General features: G+C 36.6%; 2 protein-coding genes across 2 annotated transcripts; both read left to right on the top strand.

The window, feature by feature from the left end:
• Positions 1-6,010: 6,010 nt before the first annotated feature.
• On the top strand, positions 6,011-9,123 carry LOC149081087 (uncharacterized protein F54H12.2-like). Its single transcript, XM_089238287.1, has 2 exons — positions 6,011-6,494; positions 7,868-9,123. Exons 1-2 carry the CDS (start codon positions 6,011-6,013, stop codon positions 9,121-9,123), a joined length of 1,740 nt encoding a protein of 579 aa, XP_089094413.1.
• A 623-nt stretch (positions 9,124-9,746) lies between these two features.
• On the top strand, positions 9,747-12,186 carry LOC149081086 (uncharacterized). Its single transcript, XM_089237867.1, has 3 exons — positions 9,747-10,470; positions 10,679-10,744; positions 10,861-12,186. The coding sequence occupies exons 1-3, from the start codon at positions 10,458-10,460 to the stop codon at positions 11,214-11,216; spliced, it is 435 nt and encodes a 144-aa protein (XP_089093993.1). The 5' UTR covers positions 9,747-10,457; the 3' UTR covers positions 11,217-12,186.
• The last annotated feature ends 7,373 nt before the right edge of the window (positions 12,187-19,559 follow it).

Raw genomic sequence — 19,559 nt, 5'->3', positions numbered from 1 at the left:
GCCTCTTACGGTCTTAGATTCTTAAGACCACAATTGGAATATTGGATATTCTATGGGAAGGGGGGGGGGCACAGAGCTGTGAAAAAAAAAAATCGGGTGTAAGACAGTTTTTAAATGAAACATTCAAAAAGTGTGACTACTTCGAGGATCTAGCAGAACTCTCCACACAACCAGGGATTGGCCCCGGAACATCATGTCCATATGAGATCTAGTACTATGATTTTCGAGTGAATATGTAAATTCGTGAGCTGTTACTTCCAGCCAAGCACAGGACTCCCGAACATGAATTTGCCCGAGGACCAATGATGTTGACATGGCCCCGCATGAAGAACTCCAAACGAAGAAGATCACCGAACTCTAGGCCTCTTATTTATAAAAATTCTTGTTCACTATAAATTTACTGAAAATCAGTAAAGCCAGGGCCATACTATTATCAAGTCTGGCCCAAAAGTCATTTGCAAATATTTGCTTCTTTCCCCCCCCCCCCCCCCCCCCCCCCCACGATGCAAAGAAACGCAACAGCGGCACGATCTGGCTACACACTCGCCCAATGTTCCTTGGCGAATATTTCCTTCCAGAACAATTTAATACGTCAACACGTGTTGTGAAGGTTGGCGTTCTTCGACTAATGTGTGGCCAGACGGATTTAGAGATTCAGTGTATGCTTGAGCACCCATAGCACCCCCGGCCTGGAGCCGCCCTTACAGCCAAGTTATGCAACTTTTGAATGTGTGAACTCCCGGGTGATCTCTTCAGCACAGCGGTGCTCGCGAATATTAGGCTGAAAATACCTGCCACCATCTATAATTAAAAATTTCATAGTGCCCACATTAATCCTCAAAAATTGGTTGAATGTTTTATTTTGTGCTGCTATCTGCTGAGCAAAATTCGACACTAAAACAAATCCGAAACTGAAGTTAGCCTATGTCAACTGGAGATGGCGTTAATCTAAATAAAAAAAAAATTCGTAGGAATCAATACAAATTTTTATCGATAAATATATTTTTTTTTACAATTATTAATTGTGAATTCATTGAATGATAGAGTTTATGCTTTAAAAATTTCAAAAGTTAAACGTTTATAAGTATTATTATTTTCTTACGGAAGTAAGGTGGTGTTTCACGAAGGACCCCTAACTTTAATATATAATTCGGAAACGGTAGGGTGACCGTACGTCCTGTATGTCCCGGTATTTTCTGTTTTTTTTGGTCGTCCCGACTTTTCCCGTATTTTACACTAAGACTACTTCGTGTCATGTCAAAGATTGACATTTTATAAATCAAATTATTTTATAATTACAACTATAAATGAGAATATTAATCTCCCGCATTTGTCTTGAACGTTTTTTTCGTGGAATTCTTTTAATCCACTGCAATTTGCAGTAATGGTTCATTTCCTGCCATTGTGATTTTTCCGTAATTTCAACAATATTTGGCAACTTTGGTTTTGGCGATGTCCCGTATTTCTCTCGACAAAATATGGTCAGCCTAGAAAACGGTAATAGAAGCATTAAACCCTTAAGAATCCTCAAAATTTTAGTTACAAATTGCACCGATAGATGGCATTGCCATAAATAGGCTGTACATAGTGGATAATGCAAGCAGCCCTCGTTGCATTCACATCCAAAAGCGATTCAAAATGTGCACCTTCCACACAACACACATGTCGCAAACGAAGAATGAAATTGTCGGTGACTCTCTGTAGTGCAATTCCTCCAGCTTGTCGAGTGTTAAAAGATTGTTGCGGTAAACAATGTCCTTCAGTGTGCCCCACAGATAGTAGTCACAGGAGGTGAGGTCGGGTGACTACGGAGGCCAATCCATGCCTTTTCCCTTGACTGTCGAATAGTTCAACGCAATAACTCTATCATCGAAGTATTCGTCCAAAAAGTCAAAAACGGCTTGTGTATGGTGTGGGCGAGCCGCATCTTGCATGAACCACGCCGTGCATGGTCGATCGTCCAACGCTTGTTGAGTGGCGACAAATTGTTTCAAAAGCGCAATATACCGGCCAGTCGTCACCGTTTCTCGCAAGAAAAAGGGCCCAATGATGCCTTTGCGGGAGATTGCAGCCCAAATGGCAAGTTTTCGGCAATGGAGTGCGTAAGACAAATGTGGGTTTTCGGTACCCCAAAATCGCCAATTGCGTCTGTTAACGACACCATCCAGATGAAAATGCGCCTCGTCTGTAAACCCTATTCGGGTGACAATGAAACCAGAACCATCAACCAATCATGTTTAGCATCTCGTTAGCGAAATCCTGTCGTTGTCGTTCAGCTCGAACTTGTATGGCGGTGCCAGCATTGAATCTTGTACGGAAACATGTGTAATGTCTTCCGCAGGATTCTTTCCTCGCTGGATGGCGCGATTCCAGATTCATCTGCAAGCCTGAAGACCGATTTATTCGGATGACGCCGCAAGTGCAATAACTGCAGCAAGTGTCGTTGCATTTTCAGGTGTAACGACCAGGTGGGACCCACATTTCCGACTAACGCATCGGCCACGTTGCCTGTCTGTTGAAATTTTTTGAATAGCTCACGAATTGTTTTCCCATCTGGGCCTTTTGCGACTTGAAATCGCGTTTGAAAGCTTCTACCTTGTGGCAGTAGGGCTGTGATTTAATCGGTGGTACAATAAACACACGTTCCTCCATGGAATACATCATTTCCGGAATTTCTTTCATCATACGCTAATAGCGGTCACGTTCCAGCGGCGAAATCTTCGACGACTGATATCGCGTTCTGGATAGCGCGTTGTTTAATAAAAGTATTTAATTTTTTTTAAGTTTTATTCGTTGTTTTCTCTGCGAGTCACTCAGTCCAGTATTTCAAACTCTTAGTTTGAAAAACATTTTGCATAAAACCTATTTTTTTTTCTTGTAATTATTTTTCTCCTTCACCCGATTCAATGCTCATAGGCAGCCTAGAGCCATTCTTTGGTGGTTTAATCTAGAGCCCCATAGAATATGGGTATAAAAAATGCCTTCAGTTCGATCCTCACAAGTAGTCGATGGGAGAAAATATTTTCAAAAGATTTTGAAAAAAAATAGCTGTCAGTAGTATAGGCTGGTTCGACTCTGGACCACCATCGACATTAGGGAAATATATTTCGCGTTTTGATATTCTATAAATTCTTCATCCGACTCCAATGTCGACGACTTTGTTTTCGAGTGAAGAAACTATCACATCAGCACGTCTGTGAACCGGCTTCATCGTTTCAGTGGAGAACCAGTTTTTGCAATTGAGGTTTACAAAGGAGATTATTTCGTTTTTCTTTCCTTAGTTACGACTTCGACCATATTCAGTTTCACAATTAGTATAATATTTCCCTCTTCACGCGATGTCCATAACTAACGTGGAAGTTGATGATGTAAAATTTAAACACCCATCTACGGTTATTCTTTGCGGCTGTTCACAATCAGGTAAAACAACTCTAGCAAAGTCAATGATTCATAAAAATGTGTTTGGTGATAAATTGAAAAATGTATTATGGTGTTGTTCAGAATTCCAACCCTGGCTTTTGGAAGAAAAAACTATAAAATTTGAAAAAGGAATTCCAGATTCATTAGAAAATTGGGATTTGATTGTAATCGATGATTTAATGTCTAAAATTGATGAGAAAATTTCTCAGTTATTTACAGTGAATTCTCATCACCATAAGATTAGCGTAATTTTGATTTTACAAAACTTGTATCCAAAAAATAAAATAATGCGAGATATTAGTTTGAATAGTCATTACATAATATTATTTCGAAATAAACGTGATTGCAGCAATATAGTAAGTTTTGGCAAGCAAGCTTTTCCTCGAAATTTTGATTATTTTTGGGATTCTTATAAGAAGGCGGTTGCAAAGAATTATGGCTATTTAGTCGTGGACTGTCATCCTCAAAGTGTAGAAGTTTTGAGATTACGAGACTCCTGTTTTGCCGATGATAAAGGAATTCATTGGGTGTACGTTCCAAAATGAATAACATAAAAAGAAACGTTGATTTCCTTTCCATATTGAAAAGTTCTTCTCCAAGTCAAAGAAAAGCTATTTTAAAGACAATGTCTCCCGATCAGTTGAAATGTCTTTGTGAAATCTGTCATAACGTGTTGCGAGGTGTTTTGCCAGTGAATGTCAATAAACTGAGAAGGTATAAAAAAGCAATGCGTGATTTAGCTTCCAGATCACTCTCGAATAAAGTCAAAAAAAGTATATTAATCAAACAGAGTGGTGGCTTTCTTCCATTTTTGATTCCAGCAGTTTTATCTACGGTCGGAGGGATCGTTAGAAAATTAATTGAATAATGGCTAACAAAATGGCTCTAGTGCCTGAGAACTTCATATATTCGCAAAAGTTTCAGAGCAGACCTGAAAACAGAATCGAGGATGAAATTTCCTTACTCATGAATGAACGGAAAATTCCAGATGATCAAAAAGTAAAATTATTAGGTTCTCTTTTGACTCGATATACTCGTTTGATTCAAACCCCCTATGAAGCACTTAGGGTCAGCATGGATACTAAAGAAGAGAAGGATACTAAAGAAGATGAATTTTCAAAAAATATTCCTGCAGATATTTATAATGAAATTATGTTGGCAGTTCCTAAACGCTATGAAAGGTTTGTTCCTGATATACTTTACAAAATGGAAAAAGCTGGTATAAATTTCAATGAAAAAGGTGAGATTAAAATTCAAAATTCACCATCTATATTGAAATCAAATATTGCGGATATATTCTCATTTATATCACGTTCAAAGAAAACAGAAACTGCTCCCCTCGGGTTCTATGAATTTTATGAACGTTTGAAGACGCAAAATATACCTAGGTCTTTTATTGCTAACAAATACCTCACGTCATTAATTCCAGAAGAGCCATTGCCTTCACAGCAGAGTCCAGAAACCTCTGCATATTTCAGACCTACATACGGAGATGAAGAAGATCCGCAACGTTATCAAGTCTCAGTGAGAGGGAGAAAACTAAGTGACCTTGTAGAAAAATGGAAGCCTTACTAAGTAAAATTTATTACGATTATCGCAACCCAGGTGGTTTCGGAGGCGTATCCCGCTTGGCGGAATCTTCAGGAATCGCACCGAGAGATGTTGGAAGGTGGTTAGCCTCTCAAGATGTTTACACACTTTATAAACCTTCAAAGCACTCTTTTTTACGGCTTGAAACGGTGGTGAAAGATAAATCTTTTCAGTTTCAAGGGGATCTTATTGATTTTTCCAAATATGCACGATTTAACAATGGTTTTAAGTATATCTTGATTAACATTGATTGTTTTAGTCGATATGCATATGTTATACCATTAAAAAATAAAACACAGGACAGTGTTTTACAAGCGTATAAAAAATTGTTCAAAGTTGATAAACCTAAAAAACTTCAAACAGATAGAGGTAGCGAGTTTTACAACGCAAAAGTACGAAATTTTTTTAAAAAACAAGGCATCCACCATTTTTCGTCTTATTCTGAAAAAAAGTGTTCGTTAGTAGAGAGACTCATCAGAACTATAAAAACGAAAATATACAGAATATTCGAACATCGAAATTCCTATAAATATATTGATATTTTACCCGACATCATAAAGTGCTACAACAACACGATCCACAATAGCATAGGAATCTCACCTATCAAAGTGCATAAGAAAAATTACAAACCAAAATCATATGCTGTATTCGATGAAAGCGTCTTAACAAAAAGATTCAAGTTTCGAGAAAACGATCAAGTGAGAATATCTAAAAGAAAAATACCATTCCGGAAAGGATATTTACCTCAATGGAGTGATGAAATATTTTTGATTCATAGAAGATACAACACCGTTCCACATACTTATAAGTTGAAAGACCTTGCTGGAGAAATTATTAGCGGGCGTTTCTATTCCCCAGAGTTACAATTAGTTAAAAAAGATTTTACCGATTACTGGAAAGTGGATACGATTTTACGATCTCGAGGATCTGGACGGAATAAGGAGATTTTAGTGAAGTTTAGAGGATTTCCAGATAAATTCAACCAGTGGATAAAGCAATCATGGCTGAAATGAATTCTCAGTTTTATGTAACATTGGCTAGTAATGCCAGTTCAACTATGTTCAAATCGAATACTCAATCCCATTTCATAACAAAATTAGCATCTCCTATTAATTTCACGGAAATGGATTATGAAGTTGGACTTGTTGAAATAATCTGTAACAGGAGTTGGTGGAATGTCACTGATGTTAACAACAGATATAAAGTATCTTATGAAGACGAAATAGAAGTGGGTGAAGAGAGAACTTATAAAATATCAATGTTTTTAACTCATGATGGCAAGAAAAATGAGAATATATTTGATACTATTAATGAAAACATTGCATATTATCTTAAAAAAGAAGAGCTATCGTTTCGATTAGAAAACGATAACGTTCATCTGAATATTCCTGAGGGTTATGAAGTTCGTATCACAAAAGAACATGCACCAAAGATGCTATATATGTTATACTTAGCTGAAGAAGATATAATCATCAATAAATCAGGTGAATTTAGATTCAGACCAACATATTCTAATATTTCAGGACAATATATTGAAGTAATCAACAGAAATAAAATTGAAAATCCTACGTTTACCGTTCCAATAACTTTCGATGGTGACTTAATCAAAAATCTGAATGAAAACATCAATTCCATCGTGGGAAGAAATGTTGTTACGTTTTATCGAGATGATAATACTGTCATTATGGATATCATGCCAAATTATGCTGTGTTAATTAGCAAGAGACATGCTCCTATTCTTAGCAATATTTTTAGTATAGATGAAAATGAGAAAGAAATAGAATCTATTACTTTTTTTAATTTTAATGAAAAAGATATCAACAAAAGTGTGTTAGAAAATATGGAGTACTTTAAAATTATTGAAAAACCGATCAAACAGAAAGAAAAAGTTCATAAATCTGATAACTTAGAAATACCTGTTGGTCTATATACTATTCCAGAAACGTTTCTGTCGAGCTTTAAAAAAGTTTCTATGCGAATATTGCCCAGTAAGAAAGTGGAGATGGAAGTTCCTAAAAAGCATGAAATTGTCTTCTGCGATGAGTTAAAAGATATGCTAGGGTTTAGCGATTCATCATTTGAAGAAGGAATCTATACCAGTGAATACCCTCTAGATTTAACGGCAGGTCAGTCCGAGCTTTTTGTTTATTGCGACATTACATCATATAGTAGAGTGGGTGATGTCAGCGCTCCACTTCTACGTATAATTCCTGTTTTAAAAGATGAAAATGAACAGATAGTTCAAACTTATTCATCACCTTTATACTTTCCAGTGAGAAAAAAATATTTCGATACAATAGAAATAGAGATACGAAACAGTAGCGGATCCCGCGTAACCTTTACTTCAGGGAAAGTGTTCTTAGTACTCAGTTTTAGAAAACAACCCCGAAAAGTATAAAATCAAAGTAGCCTAGCTGCAACCTGAACATGTTACCTGTTTCTGAATGCACTGAATATTATTGTAATCAAGCCGGAGGAAATGTCCCATATTTTCAAGGCTCTAGATATCAGAGAGGATATGGATTCTGGTCAAATTTAGGTCGTTATGCCATTCCAATGATTTTTTCGGCTGGAAAATATCTTGGCCGTCAGCTAATTAAAACAGGAAGCAGAGTTGCAGAAGATGTAATTGGCGGAAGAAATTTTAAAGAATCTGCGAAAGATCGATTAAAAGAAACTGGAGGGAGTATAAAAGACGATGTTTTGAGAAAATTACAATCTGGAGGGGCTATAAAAAGGCGAAAAACCAAACAGAAACCATCAAAGAGAAGCAAAAAACGGAAAGGAAATAAAGACATTGATATATTTTCATAAAACATGCAGAAAAATAAATGTTACTGTCTGAAATCTGAACTAGAATTGTTTTCGGAAAATCCTGTGCAGTTAGCTATAGAGAATTCTTCGCTTGTTGAAGTTCGTCCAGTGTCAAGTATAAGTGATAAATCCCCTATTGAATTCTTTGTACCCGGATCAAGTGAACATTATCTTGACTTATCTAATGCTCTGATACATTTACAAGTCAAAGTTGTGAAAGCTGATGGATCAAATACTGATGAAGCAAGTGATAAAGTTAGTGTGATTAATTATATCGGTAATACATGGGCTTCTCAAGTGTCTGTGTACCTCAATGATAAATTAATATCATCTAATCCAAATTATGGTTATCGAAGCATTTTGGAAGCCTTATTGTTCTATCCCGAAAAAGCTCAAAACACCTACCTTACTGCAGGACTTTTTTCTCATGATACACCAAGCTCTGCAGATGAGCCAGATCCCACAAAAGCAGTAAGACCTTTCAACATTGGTTTAGCTAAACGATATGCGTTTACGAAAAACAGCGCTACAGTTGACCTAGTCTCCCCTCTTCATTTAGATTTGACTCATCAAAGTAAACTTATAATTCCAAATGTCTCACTTCGATTAAAATTTGAACGCAGCAAAGAAGCATTTGTTTTGATGGGGACTAGTGAAAATTATAAACTCCTCATACAACATGCAGCTTTACTCATTCGAAAAGTTTCAGTGTCACCGAGCATATTTCTAGCTCAACAAAAGGCTTTGGAACACGCAGTAGTTAAGTTACCTATCAGGAGGGTTGATGTGAAAAGTTTTACGCTCGGTTCTGGTGTTCAGTCTAATACTGTTAACAATGTATATATAGGACCTAATCCCACTCGAATCATCGTTGGATTGGTATCGAATGCCGCATTCAATGGTAATTTCAAAAAGAATCCATTCAACTTTAAAAACTATGGAGTGAATTACATCTGCATTCTAAAAGATAATCAGATGATACCTTCAAAACCGTACACCCCTCAATATGATTTGAACTTGTATGCAAGAAGCTATATGAGCTTATTTAACGATCTACACAATCAAGACATAAACATAGCTTATACAAACTTCAAAGATAATCTATGTTTATACGCCTTCGATTTAAGCGTGGATTATAATGCAGACGAAAGCCATAGCTCGCCGGTAAGCAACTCTTCTCTAAGCATCGATCTCAAATTTGCTGAGCCCTTATCAGAAACGGTGAATTTGATAGTGTATGCAGAATTCCATAACGTTATTGAAATCGACAAGGCTAGAAACATTTATATTGATTATTAAAAAATGGACACTGTAACGCTGTGGACGTTGGCTCTGAACGATCCTGTTCTGAAAGACATTTTTGGTGGAGTTTATGCGTGTGATAGACTCCCTGAAAAAACTAAACATTTCAAAGCATTCATTGTGAATTTAGACCCTGCTAGCGAACCTGGAAGTCATTGGGTTGCTATTTATTTTGAAAACGGAAAATGTTATTATTTCTGTAGTTATGGTACGAGACCTAAGATTTTGAAAATACGCAAATTTATTTATGACAACGCTAGATTTTTAGAGTGGAATGAAATCACATACCAAGGACCGTATTCAAAAAGTTGTGGACATTTCTGTTTGTATTTTTTATGGCATATAGCTAGAAAAAAGCCTTTGCATGGATTATCTAGAAACACTGAATACAGTGAGAATGTGGTTGAAGAATTTGTGAAAAATAATTTTGAGTTAATTAGCGCTGATTCGCTCTCAGATATATGTCAAACATGCTCTAGCATGATTTTTATCAAAGAATGAAATTCCATAAATTTATTGGTAAGAAACCGGTTTTCTGGTATATAATATATTCTGTTTGAACCAATCAAAGTCTGTGACAGGTGCTTTCTCTATAAATTGAAAAAAAATAACCAAGTCGATTTCATAATAACTCAAGTGATGGAGCGATACGGATTCATATTCTTGTATAGAGCAAATGAAAGCGATAAGGAATACAAACCATATTTCTACAGTGAAAAGTTGTATTCTACAATACTAGAATGTATTCAAGCTGCAACTACGAGTGCAATTGACGTTCCTGAAACGCTACCATTAAAGCTGGGATATTTCAAAATTCTCAGCAACTCTGAGATTGTGAAAGATTTGAATCTTGGTGCTCCTCAATTCAACAAACAAAGCAAGAAGATGATGGACTACGATAACGAGTGTTTGATCACCATCTGATAAAACTGAAAGAAACTTTTTGTACCAGTATGTTGTAACTTTCATGATTTTAATATGTAAGCCATGTAGGCAAATGTATAGAAAAAATAAAAATAGTCGTACAATCAATCTCCTGTCTCCGTTCGGTTATTTAGCATCTTGTTTGCTTAATTGGGAATTTCTGGTATGTGGGATAAGAGACTACCTACACACACCCACATGCACTCCAGTGCTGTGGGTTATTAAACTTTCATGAAGAGGGTCGTTGTCAAGGTGAGACCAAGGGGTTGTCAAACGTTTAAGATAACCTTCAAAAACTATAGGTCATTTCTGGAAAAAGTATTTAAACTCATCCAGTCTCAGAGCTAACTCACATTCACTTCAGAGCTCTTGGATCTCTGCATCTTAAGCATCTACAAGTCATCATCATGAGCGAATCGGGTAAGTGTACTTAACTTATTGGCTATTTATTATTTTCATTATTACTTTTTTACCCTAGAATACTAACTAAAATAAAAACTGTATGGTACTTAAACTATCGATTCTTCTTGGTATACGTATCAGAGTACACAGAGTTGATATTCTAGGTTTAAACAAAGACGTATATCTTGAATTTAAAAATAAATTTAATTTTTCAATAAATTTTTAGAGACTGGTTCAGATACCATATCCCAAATCGAAAAGAAATTGAAAAGGAGAAATAAAAACTTGAGTAGTAAGTGGAAAAAAATTTGAATTTTAATTCTAACTAATCTTGGAATTTAAATATAAAATAATGGTGATTCTTATCATACTTCAGACCTGTTTATTCAAAAAATTTCATTTTCTTAGCTAGCTCTCTGTTGAAGAAAAAACAGAAGAGAAGAGATTTTGACATTGAAGAGAATATCTCATCTCCTCCAATCGGGAATCATCTACTGCAAAAAAAATCGAATAATGAGATGAACTTTGACCTAATTTTGTTGAACGATTTCGTCAACAAACCAAAGGACATCCCCAACTATAAAATTTATGTGGGGAAAGGAATTTGCCTTGAAACTACTGAGTATAAAAAGGCAAATTATCTCAATTTCTACAGACTCGAAAATGGTCTGATAAAAAATCGGTTCAATGTGAATCTGGAAATGTTGGATAACCTAATGAAGGGGTTACAAAGTGTCTCCGACTTCGTGAAACTATATGAATGATTTGTGTTATTTAGACGGGGAGAGCTTATAGAATGATGTCTATTTGATATTGATTTACAGGGAGTGGTGTATTATAGAACTTGGCATTATTTTTACGTAATGCTTATTAATGGGAAACATGGTATGGACGTTATAATATTTACTATTGTAATTGTGATTTGTAGTGTGATTTTATTATATACTCGATTCATTTATTTGCTAGCTTATAAAGTCTAGTTTTTGGAAGTAAAATTTTGAATTTACATGTCACAGCTGTCCCCTTTCCAAAAAATGTTTGCAACCGAAAAATCATCCTTCAATGGCTACATAGTAAACTACACAAAATTGTTACAAAATGCAGTAGATCCGCTCGGGGCATTAATTAACAATAAGAGCGAAATCAAGAAAATAATCAAGTCTCATTTAAGGCAACAAAGCATAAAATTTTTTATCATTCTGACTATAATTTTCATCAAGAATTTAGATACCGACACTAACTTCAGGTATGCATATTTCAATTCATCTACGCAAATAGTTCTAACTGTGAATCTAATAAATACAAAATTGAAGGATGCATTTTCTAAGGTTCTAAACTCAATTGAATCTTATATATTTCAAGGTTCGGGTTGGAAAATATATAGAGTAGAAAAAATTAACATCCATATTGGTGTGTATCATCAATGGAGAGGTGGGTGTCATACAAATCTACCTGAGAAATTAAATAACAAAAAAGCTGTACTAAATATTCAATGTAGTGATAATTTATGTTTCATTTATTGTGTAATTGCAAAATTTTTTCCTTCCCGGTCTCACAAGCAACGAGTTACAAAGTACACAAAATATGTGAAATATTTCAATATGAAACAACTTGAATTTCCTATGACGATGTCTAAAATCCCAACCTTTGAAAAATTAAACAAAATCTCTATAAATGTTTTCGGATTTGAAAGTAATGTTTACCCTTTATATATAAGCAAATACAAATTTAAAAAGTTTGTAGATTTGTTGCTTTTCAAAGATCACTTCTTTTTAATTCTTAACATAAATCGATTTTTATATTCAAAGCCAGGCGTACATCATTACTGTAGGAACTGTCTTCTCGGATTTCACCGAAAACATAGCCTTGACAGGCATGAATTTTTTTGTATGAACCAAAAACCTCAAGCAATAAAAATGCCTGACAATCCGCAGTTAAATTTTAAAGAATTCAAGTTAATGGTGAAGCATCCGTTTGTAATTTATGCTGATTTCGAAAGTTTAACAACGAAACTTAAAACGGTTATCCCCTCACCTGAAAAATCTTACAATACACCTCTAGAGTTTCACCAAGTAATATCATATTTTATTTTAGTTCTAGAAAACGATGATAAGATAATTTACCAAAAGTTTTATTGTGATGTTGACGCAGTGAGCAACTTCATCCATACAATAAGAAACATTTCTAAAAAACTAATAGAAAGAATGAAAATCATACTACCGCTTGAAGATAAAATAAGTGAAGCCATTAATAAAAATACGTGTCATATTTGTAAAAAAAAATTTCAACACAGTGACATTCGCGTTCGTAATCACCATCACACTCTCCCTCTTGGTATAATTGGTTATGCCCATCAAAGCTGTAACCTTGCTTATCAAACAACGTACACAATTCCAGTAATAATCCATAATTTAAAAAATTATGACTCTCATTTTATCTTAAAAGAAATTCCCTCTAACTTGTTCAACAATATCACAATAATTCCTAGCACATTTGAAAAATTTTCATCCTTTACTTTGGATGAGGTAAAGTTTATAGATTCTTATTCATTTTTAAACGCTTCATTGGATGCTCTAACTAGAAATCTAATTAACGATGGACATGAATTTAAAATATTCAACAAAATTTTCGGAAGTTTTGAAAAGAAAGAGCTCTTAAAAAGGAAAGGTATATTCCCATACTCATATTTTTCTGACCTGTCGGTATTAAAAGAGAAAAACTTACCTCCTAAAGAATGTTTTTATAATATACTTTCTGGAGAAACTATCACAAACGATGAATACGATCACGCCAAACTCGTGTGGACGTCATTCTCTTGTAAAAGTTTTTATGACTACTTGTTATTATACCAAATTACTGATGTTGTCCTTTTAGCTGAAGTATTTCAGAATTACAGGAAATCTGTTTATGACGTATTCGAGCTCGAAGTTGTTAGCTTTCTATCATCCCCCCAACTCTCCTGGACAGCGGGACTGAAGCATTCAAAAGTTAATTTAGAACTCTTTACAGACTATGAAATGTATTCGTTTATAGAACGAGGGATACGAGGTGGTGTTTGTTTTAACGGACGTAGGTATGCAAAAGCTAACAATAAATATATTCCCAACACTTATGATTCAAACAAACCAAATGTCTACATAATTATGTTAGATGTAAATGGACTTTATAGTAAAGCATTGATGGAAAAACTACCGATATCGAACTTTCGCTTTCTCTCTGATTATGAAATAGAGAATTTCAATCTGATGGATATCTCAGACGATTCGGATGAAGGATATATATTAGAGGTGGATCTACATTATCCATCTAAGCTTCATGACTGTCATAATGAATATCCACTTGCTGTGGAACATTTGAAACTTTCAGAAGACATGATGTCGGATTATCAGATTAATCTTATGAAAAAATTTAATATAAAATTAAGCTCCACAACAAAACTCGTTCCTAATTTCTATGACAAAAATAACTATGTAGTACACTATAGGAATCTCAAATTTTACATATGTCATGGTCTAGTGATAAAAAAAATCCACAAAATATTATCTTTCAAACAAAAAGCGTGGATAAAAAGTTACATTGAACTGAATAACCGCTATCGTCGAAATGCTAGCAGTGAATGTGAAAAGAATTTATATAAACTAATGAATAATAGTTTTTTTGGTAAAACTTGTGAAAACCCTCGAAAAAAAATAAATGTGCGAATAGCGACCTCAAGCGAAGAATGCAAAAGATATTTGGGAAGCCCTAATCTTGAAAATTTTTTATGCCTGAATGAAAACTTAGCCTTATTCAAAATTAGAAAAAACACGCTGTTACTGAACAAACCAATCCATGTTGGTTTCTCGGTTTTAGAACTTAGTAAGCTTTGGATGTATACATTGTTTTATGATAAATTTGTGAATTTTTATAAAGATAAAGTGAAACTTTTATACACGGATACTGACTCATTTGTACTGGAGGTCCATACAGCTGATGTATATAAAGATCTGAAAACATATTTTTCAGATATAATTGATTTTAGTAATTATGAAATAACAAATTCTCTGCACAACGAAGCAAAAAAAAACCAACCGGGTCTCCTAAAAGATGAGACTTGTGGTAAACCTATTGATGAATTTGTAGGGCTCAAGCCTAAAATGTACAGTTTATCTTGTCCTGGTGAAAATGACAAAAAACGTGCAAAAGGGATAAAGAAAGAAGTAATTGCTAAATACACTATAAATGATTACAAACAGATTCTTTTGAATCAAAATATACGAAGAGATATTCAGCATTCTATCATTTCCAAAAATCATAATGTTTTTACACAAGAACAAAATAAGTTAAGTCTGAGTTGCTTTTATGATAAAAAATATATACATGTCAATGGTATCGATGTCAGCTCTTTAGGACATTTCCGAAATAAATAATTTCAAACTTCATCTTTTACGACAGCATTCATCTACCTCACTCAGTTCAATGATAGCTACACACTGGAAGAACTAAATTTCCCTGGTCCGTTGGGTGAGCGTGAAGTAAAATCAATCTTGAGAAACGCTTCTGAAATGTCTTGGTACATTTTTGAATGTAAGGAAAATGTAGATAGAATATGTAGAACCTGCAAGTCATTTGAAAATTTTTTGATATTTGATAACAATTTGACTAAATCTTATGAAGTAATGTTGTCAACAAAATTATCATTTGAAGAAGTATTGAATACCATATTCAATTTAAATATAACAAAAGTTTTCCAATCAACTATGTTCAGTGTGGATTTTCGAAGAATTGCGCGATCCGCGATAAAAACAATTTCAAATGATATTTTTTTTTTGAATGCAGCTCATAGCGTAGCAAATGCTCATTGATGTATAGTTTAAATTTCTGAAAAAATGTGTCCAAAAGTGACGTTTATATTTTAATTTGAATATTTTATAAAATGTTTTTCAGCAAAATTTAATGGAAAGTATGAAACATTGTAACGGAGTTCAAACACACTGAGATTTAGTTTTTATATATGAATTGATGAGAAAGTTATATATATATATATATATATTGTATGCATATTATACATTATTGGAACATTTGTGATTCTGCTTAACACATTTTTGTATATAATAATGAAAAGGAGGAGGAAAATCATGGACTATCATTTTTGCTCTGTTCTTTTTTATATTTTGATTTTTATCACGGAGTATCATTCACATTGCTATTTTTCACATTTTGATATTTTCAAAAAATCAGTTCAGACATGAAATTTGTAATTTTTTAAGATTTTCACAAACTTCGATTGCACGCATGTGAAACTTGTATAGAACTTACGTAAAAATGTATATGAAATAAAAATAATGAGGTATATAATCACAGGAACTTGCATTTTCTTATATAATATATTACTATTTTTGGTATTTTAACATCAGTTGTATCTGAAATTACTTTCTGTTATGATTTTATGTATACGAAAAGCCTGTGATAATTTTTCAACCGATTGTGTCACTCAAAAAGAAAAAAAACCGATTGAATGTATGCGCTTTTCATGTTTGTATTTGAAATAAAAGAAATTCGAATAAAAGAAAGGACTAATTCGAAAATGGGAGTTGTAGGGAAAAAAATTTGTGTCACTACGTTTGCAAAATGTGACTATAATCAATTTTGTAAGCGTGGTGATGCATATTGACTTTTCCATATCCTCATGATTACGAAGCTAATGGATTTTGACTATTCTTGGCGAATGGTAAGTAAAAAGTATATATTAATAATAAAATAATAATAATAACAAATATATGTATTCAAGAAATATATATAAAATGTTATAACTAATAATACACAACAATTAATTTTTTATTGGATAAAATGCAGTCATCATTTGAATAAAACATAAAAACATAATTGCAGGTATAAATTCTTTTTTGAATACTTTTATCAATTCTTATAATATCATGATAGAGTTGTTTTACAAATTGTGAACAATAACAAAGAACCATAGATGAATGTTTAAATTTAACATCATCTTCTTTCGCTATGAACTTCATGTAGAGAAAATATTATACTTCTTGGCATTAGCACTTAGTGTACTCAAACTTGTGATGAGAGTCTACTTGCTTCACTCGAAAACAAAGTCGTCGACATTGGAGTCGGATGAAGAATTTATAGAATATCAAAACGCGAAATATATTTCCCTAATGTCGATGGTGGTCCAGAGTCGAACCAGCCTATACTACTGCTGTCTTTTTGGAAAATATGAAAGAAAAATTCCAAAATCACATCCAATGATGTTCCAACAAAAAAAATTCAGGAGATATCAAAGAATTTGCAAGTAGAAAAAGGGGGGAGGGGTGGAGACTTTCAAAATGTCTGTGCTTGGAAATATTCACATCACAATTCTGTCTTAAGCCCGAATTACACTATAAAAATTTCCTAATTATTCTTTTACAAATGCAGCCAATAAGCTGATTGGTTGCATTTGCTCAAATGTAACGTATTGCTTTCTATTAAAGAGTCTGCACCAAAAATTCTGACCCATCCTGTATAATGCTATCGCCTAGGACAGATGTTCTCAACTGGTGCTCCACGGAACTCTTGGGACTCTGTGTGCACTTCCCAGGGGCTCCGCGACCACTCGACGGAAATAAAATAAATCAGTAAATTTGATAAGTAAATGAAAAAAAAGAGGCTTCAGGGTTCCCCCCAAGATAAAAATTATTCTAAAAAAAATCTCGAGTCAAACAGGGCTCCGCTATACAAATTATAGACCGAAAAGGGCTCCGCGACAGTGCCGTCTTAAGGCATGGGGCCCACCCGGGCACGGCCCGGGGGCCTCAAGAGAAAAAGGGCCTCACAAAAATGAGGTCTGGTTGAAATTTCCGGGAATTTGCCTGATAGGGCCTCAGAAAGATCACTTGGCCCGGGGGCCCATGATGATCTTAAGACGGCCCTGCTCCGCGAGTCAAAAAAAAAAGTTTGAGAACCACTGGCCGAGGATAACAAGCGCCGGAACGTGGGGGCTCAGACCATTTGAGCCTCTTATACGAACACCTACTGCGTTCTATCGACAAGTCTGTACGAAGCGTTTTGAGTCGCACTATATGACTTTATCTCTTGAGGATCACAAGCACCGGAACATGTGATCTCAAAGTATTTGAGCTGCCCCCCCCCCCCCCCGCTCCCATACAAGGCAACGCATTCGTTGCTTACTATCAACAAGTCTGTACCAAAAGTTTCGGATCATCCTGTATAATGAACCATAAACCCTTAGGATCTCAAGCATTCCCTTCCTGCACATACGCTTTATATATAGTCCCGTACATACGGGACGATCGCTCACTTTCAGCAGCCTCAGTTTCTTCATGGCGACACCTCCCTGCTATGAATCAGTTCTCCCAGAAGATGAATGAACAAAATTTTAAAAAATATTGGGCTCCTAAGAAAGGCCACGTCGTTACAAAGGCCTGATTATATCTATGGCGACGGATTTCACTAAATGTAACAAAAAAAAAGCCAAAGTTTATATCGAACGCGCCATTCTGTTCCTGTTAGTACGAGAATCAAGAGCCCCTTTTTTTTCGATCTCCCCGATCATCATTTGTTCGTGGTCAATTCTAGCCAACACCATTCTACACATTGTCTTCATCAAGCCAAAACGACATGTCGGGCGTTCAAACTTTCCTCGGCCTGCTGAGCCTGATCCTACTGGGGAACGTCTTCCACTACATCTCGCCACTATCCAGCGCCGAATTCGATCCGAGCAATGAGACTACGGCCATCCGAGACTACCAGGATGCCGGCGCCAACCATTCCGAAGAAGAGGATGACCGTCGTGTCGGGAACCCGCCGGATCGGCAGTCGTCGACACCGAAAAGAGACGACAACAACGGCGGGTACATCGACTGGTCCATCACCAGAACCGGCAGGTCCGAAAGTCTCAGGGAGTCATCGACACCGAAGAGAGACGCCAATGGCGGTTACATCGACTGGTCGACCGCCAGCACCGACAGGTCCGAAAGCCTCAGGGAGTCAGTGACACCGAAGAGAGCCAACAACAACAATGGCTGGTTCATCGACTGGTCCGAGAAGTCCGAAAGCCTCAAGGGATGGTCTGAGCCGGGACGACCCAAGCTGCAGACGGACGCCAAACGGGTCCGAGATCCGAAGTTCATGGAATGGTTCCCCGGAAGACGGTCGGGACTGGGAGCAGGCCCGTCACCGTCGGAAGAAACAATCTCGGTCGATTCCGGTAAGTCCGCCGCAACGATCCCAGGGATGTCGTCGGGGCGCAAGGCCGACGCGAACGCTTCCAGGACGCGCGATATGACGTCGGGGTTCTTCGATTTCTTTAGGGTCATCGTCGTGTCGATGAGGAAGCCGAACGTCACTAATGCCCCGCCCAAGAAGCCTGTGGACAGATTCCCTAGGCCCTTTAGTTGGTTACCGAGCCCCATCTGGTGGTCGAGCATCGTGACCGGCAACACCAAGAAGAAACTAGGGTCGCCGTCATACACGTCGGTGAGTCCCGATTCGGAACCGGATGCCCAAGAACAGACTTCTCGTTCCGTGGTGAGACTTGATCCCGGAATGACTACGCCGTCGAAGGCAGTGATGATGGCCATGACAGCAAGGCCCCCGGGACTCGAAGACGGCACCGTGAGTCCGAGCACCAGGAAGCAGAGGCACGTCCCGGATTTCTTCAATTGGTTCTTCAAGGAACTTACTCCTGTTGCCCGTTCTCCCGTCAGGGCACGAGTCGTGATCGACAGGCCCGAGAAACGGTCACCCATTGCAGCGAACCCCGTGTATGAAAGGTCCGTGGTGGCCACCTCGAAAGATCGGATGGTGGACTTCACCGAACCGACCGCTCAAATCTGGAATGAAGCCGGTGGTCGCGTCGGGCTGCGGCAGGCTCACCGGGATCTGCAGAGGTTCCTTAACAGGTCGGTCCACCTCGCGCTGAATCCGTTCTCTGACGACGTCGGGTTCATCGGCGGCAAGACCGTCGACGTGGACGACTTGATCATCGGTAAAGGAGACACCGTCGACGATGACGGCAAAGACGGCGTCGCGGAGATCGAGAGAGAGATCGCCAATAAGTTCCACCAGTCTCCCAAGGGTTTGGGACGCGTCGAGGGACATGGAGT

The sequence above is a fragment of the Pholcus phalangioides genome, unplaced genomic scaffold, assembly GCF_987345545.1.
Source record: "Pholcus phalangioides strain wild (caught in Gottingen) unplaced genomic scaffold, Ppha-v1.0 ptg000010l_1, whole genome shotgun sequence".
Lineage (NCBI taxonomy): Eukaryota > Metazoa > Arthropoda > Arachnida > Araneae > Pholcidae > Pholcus > Pholcus phalangioides.
Note: the sequence above shows the minus strand (reverse complement) of the source record. Positions and strands in the feature narration are given on the sequence as shown.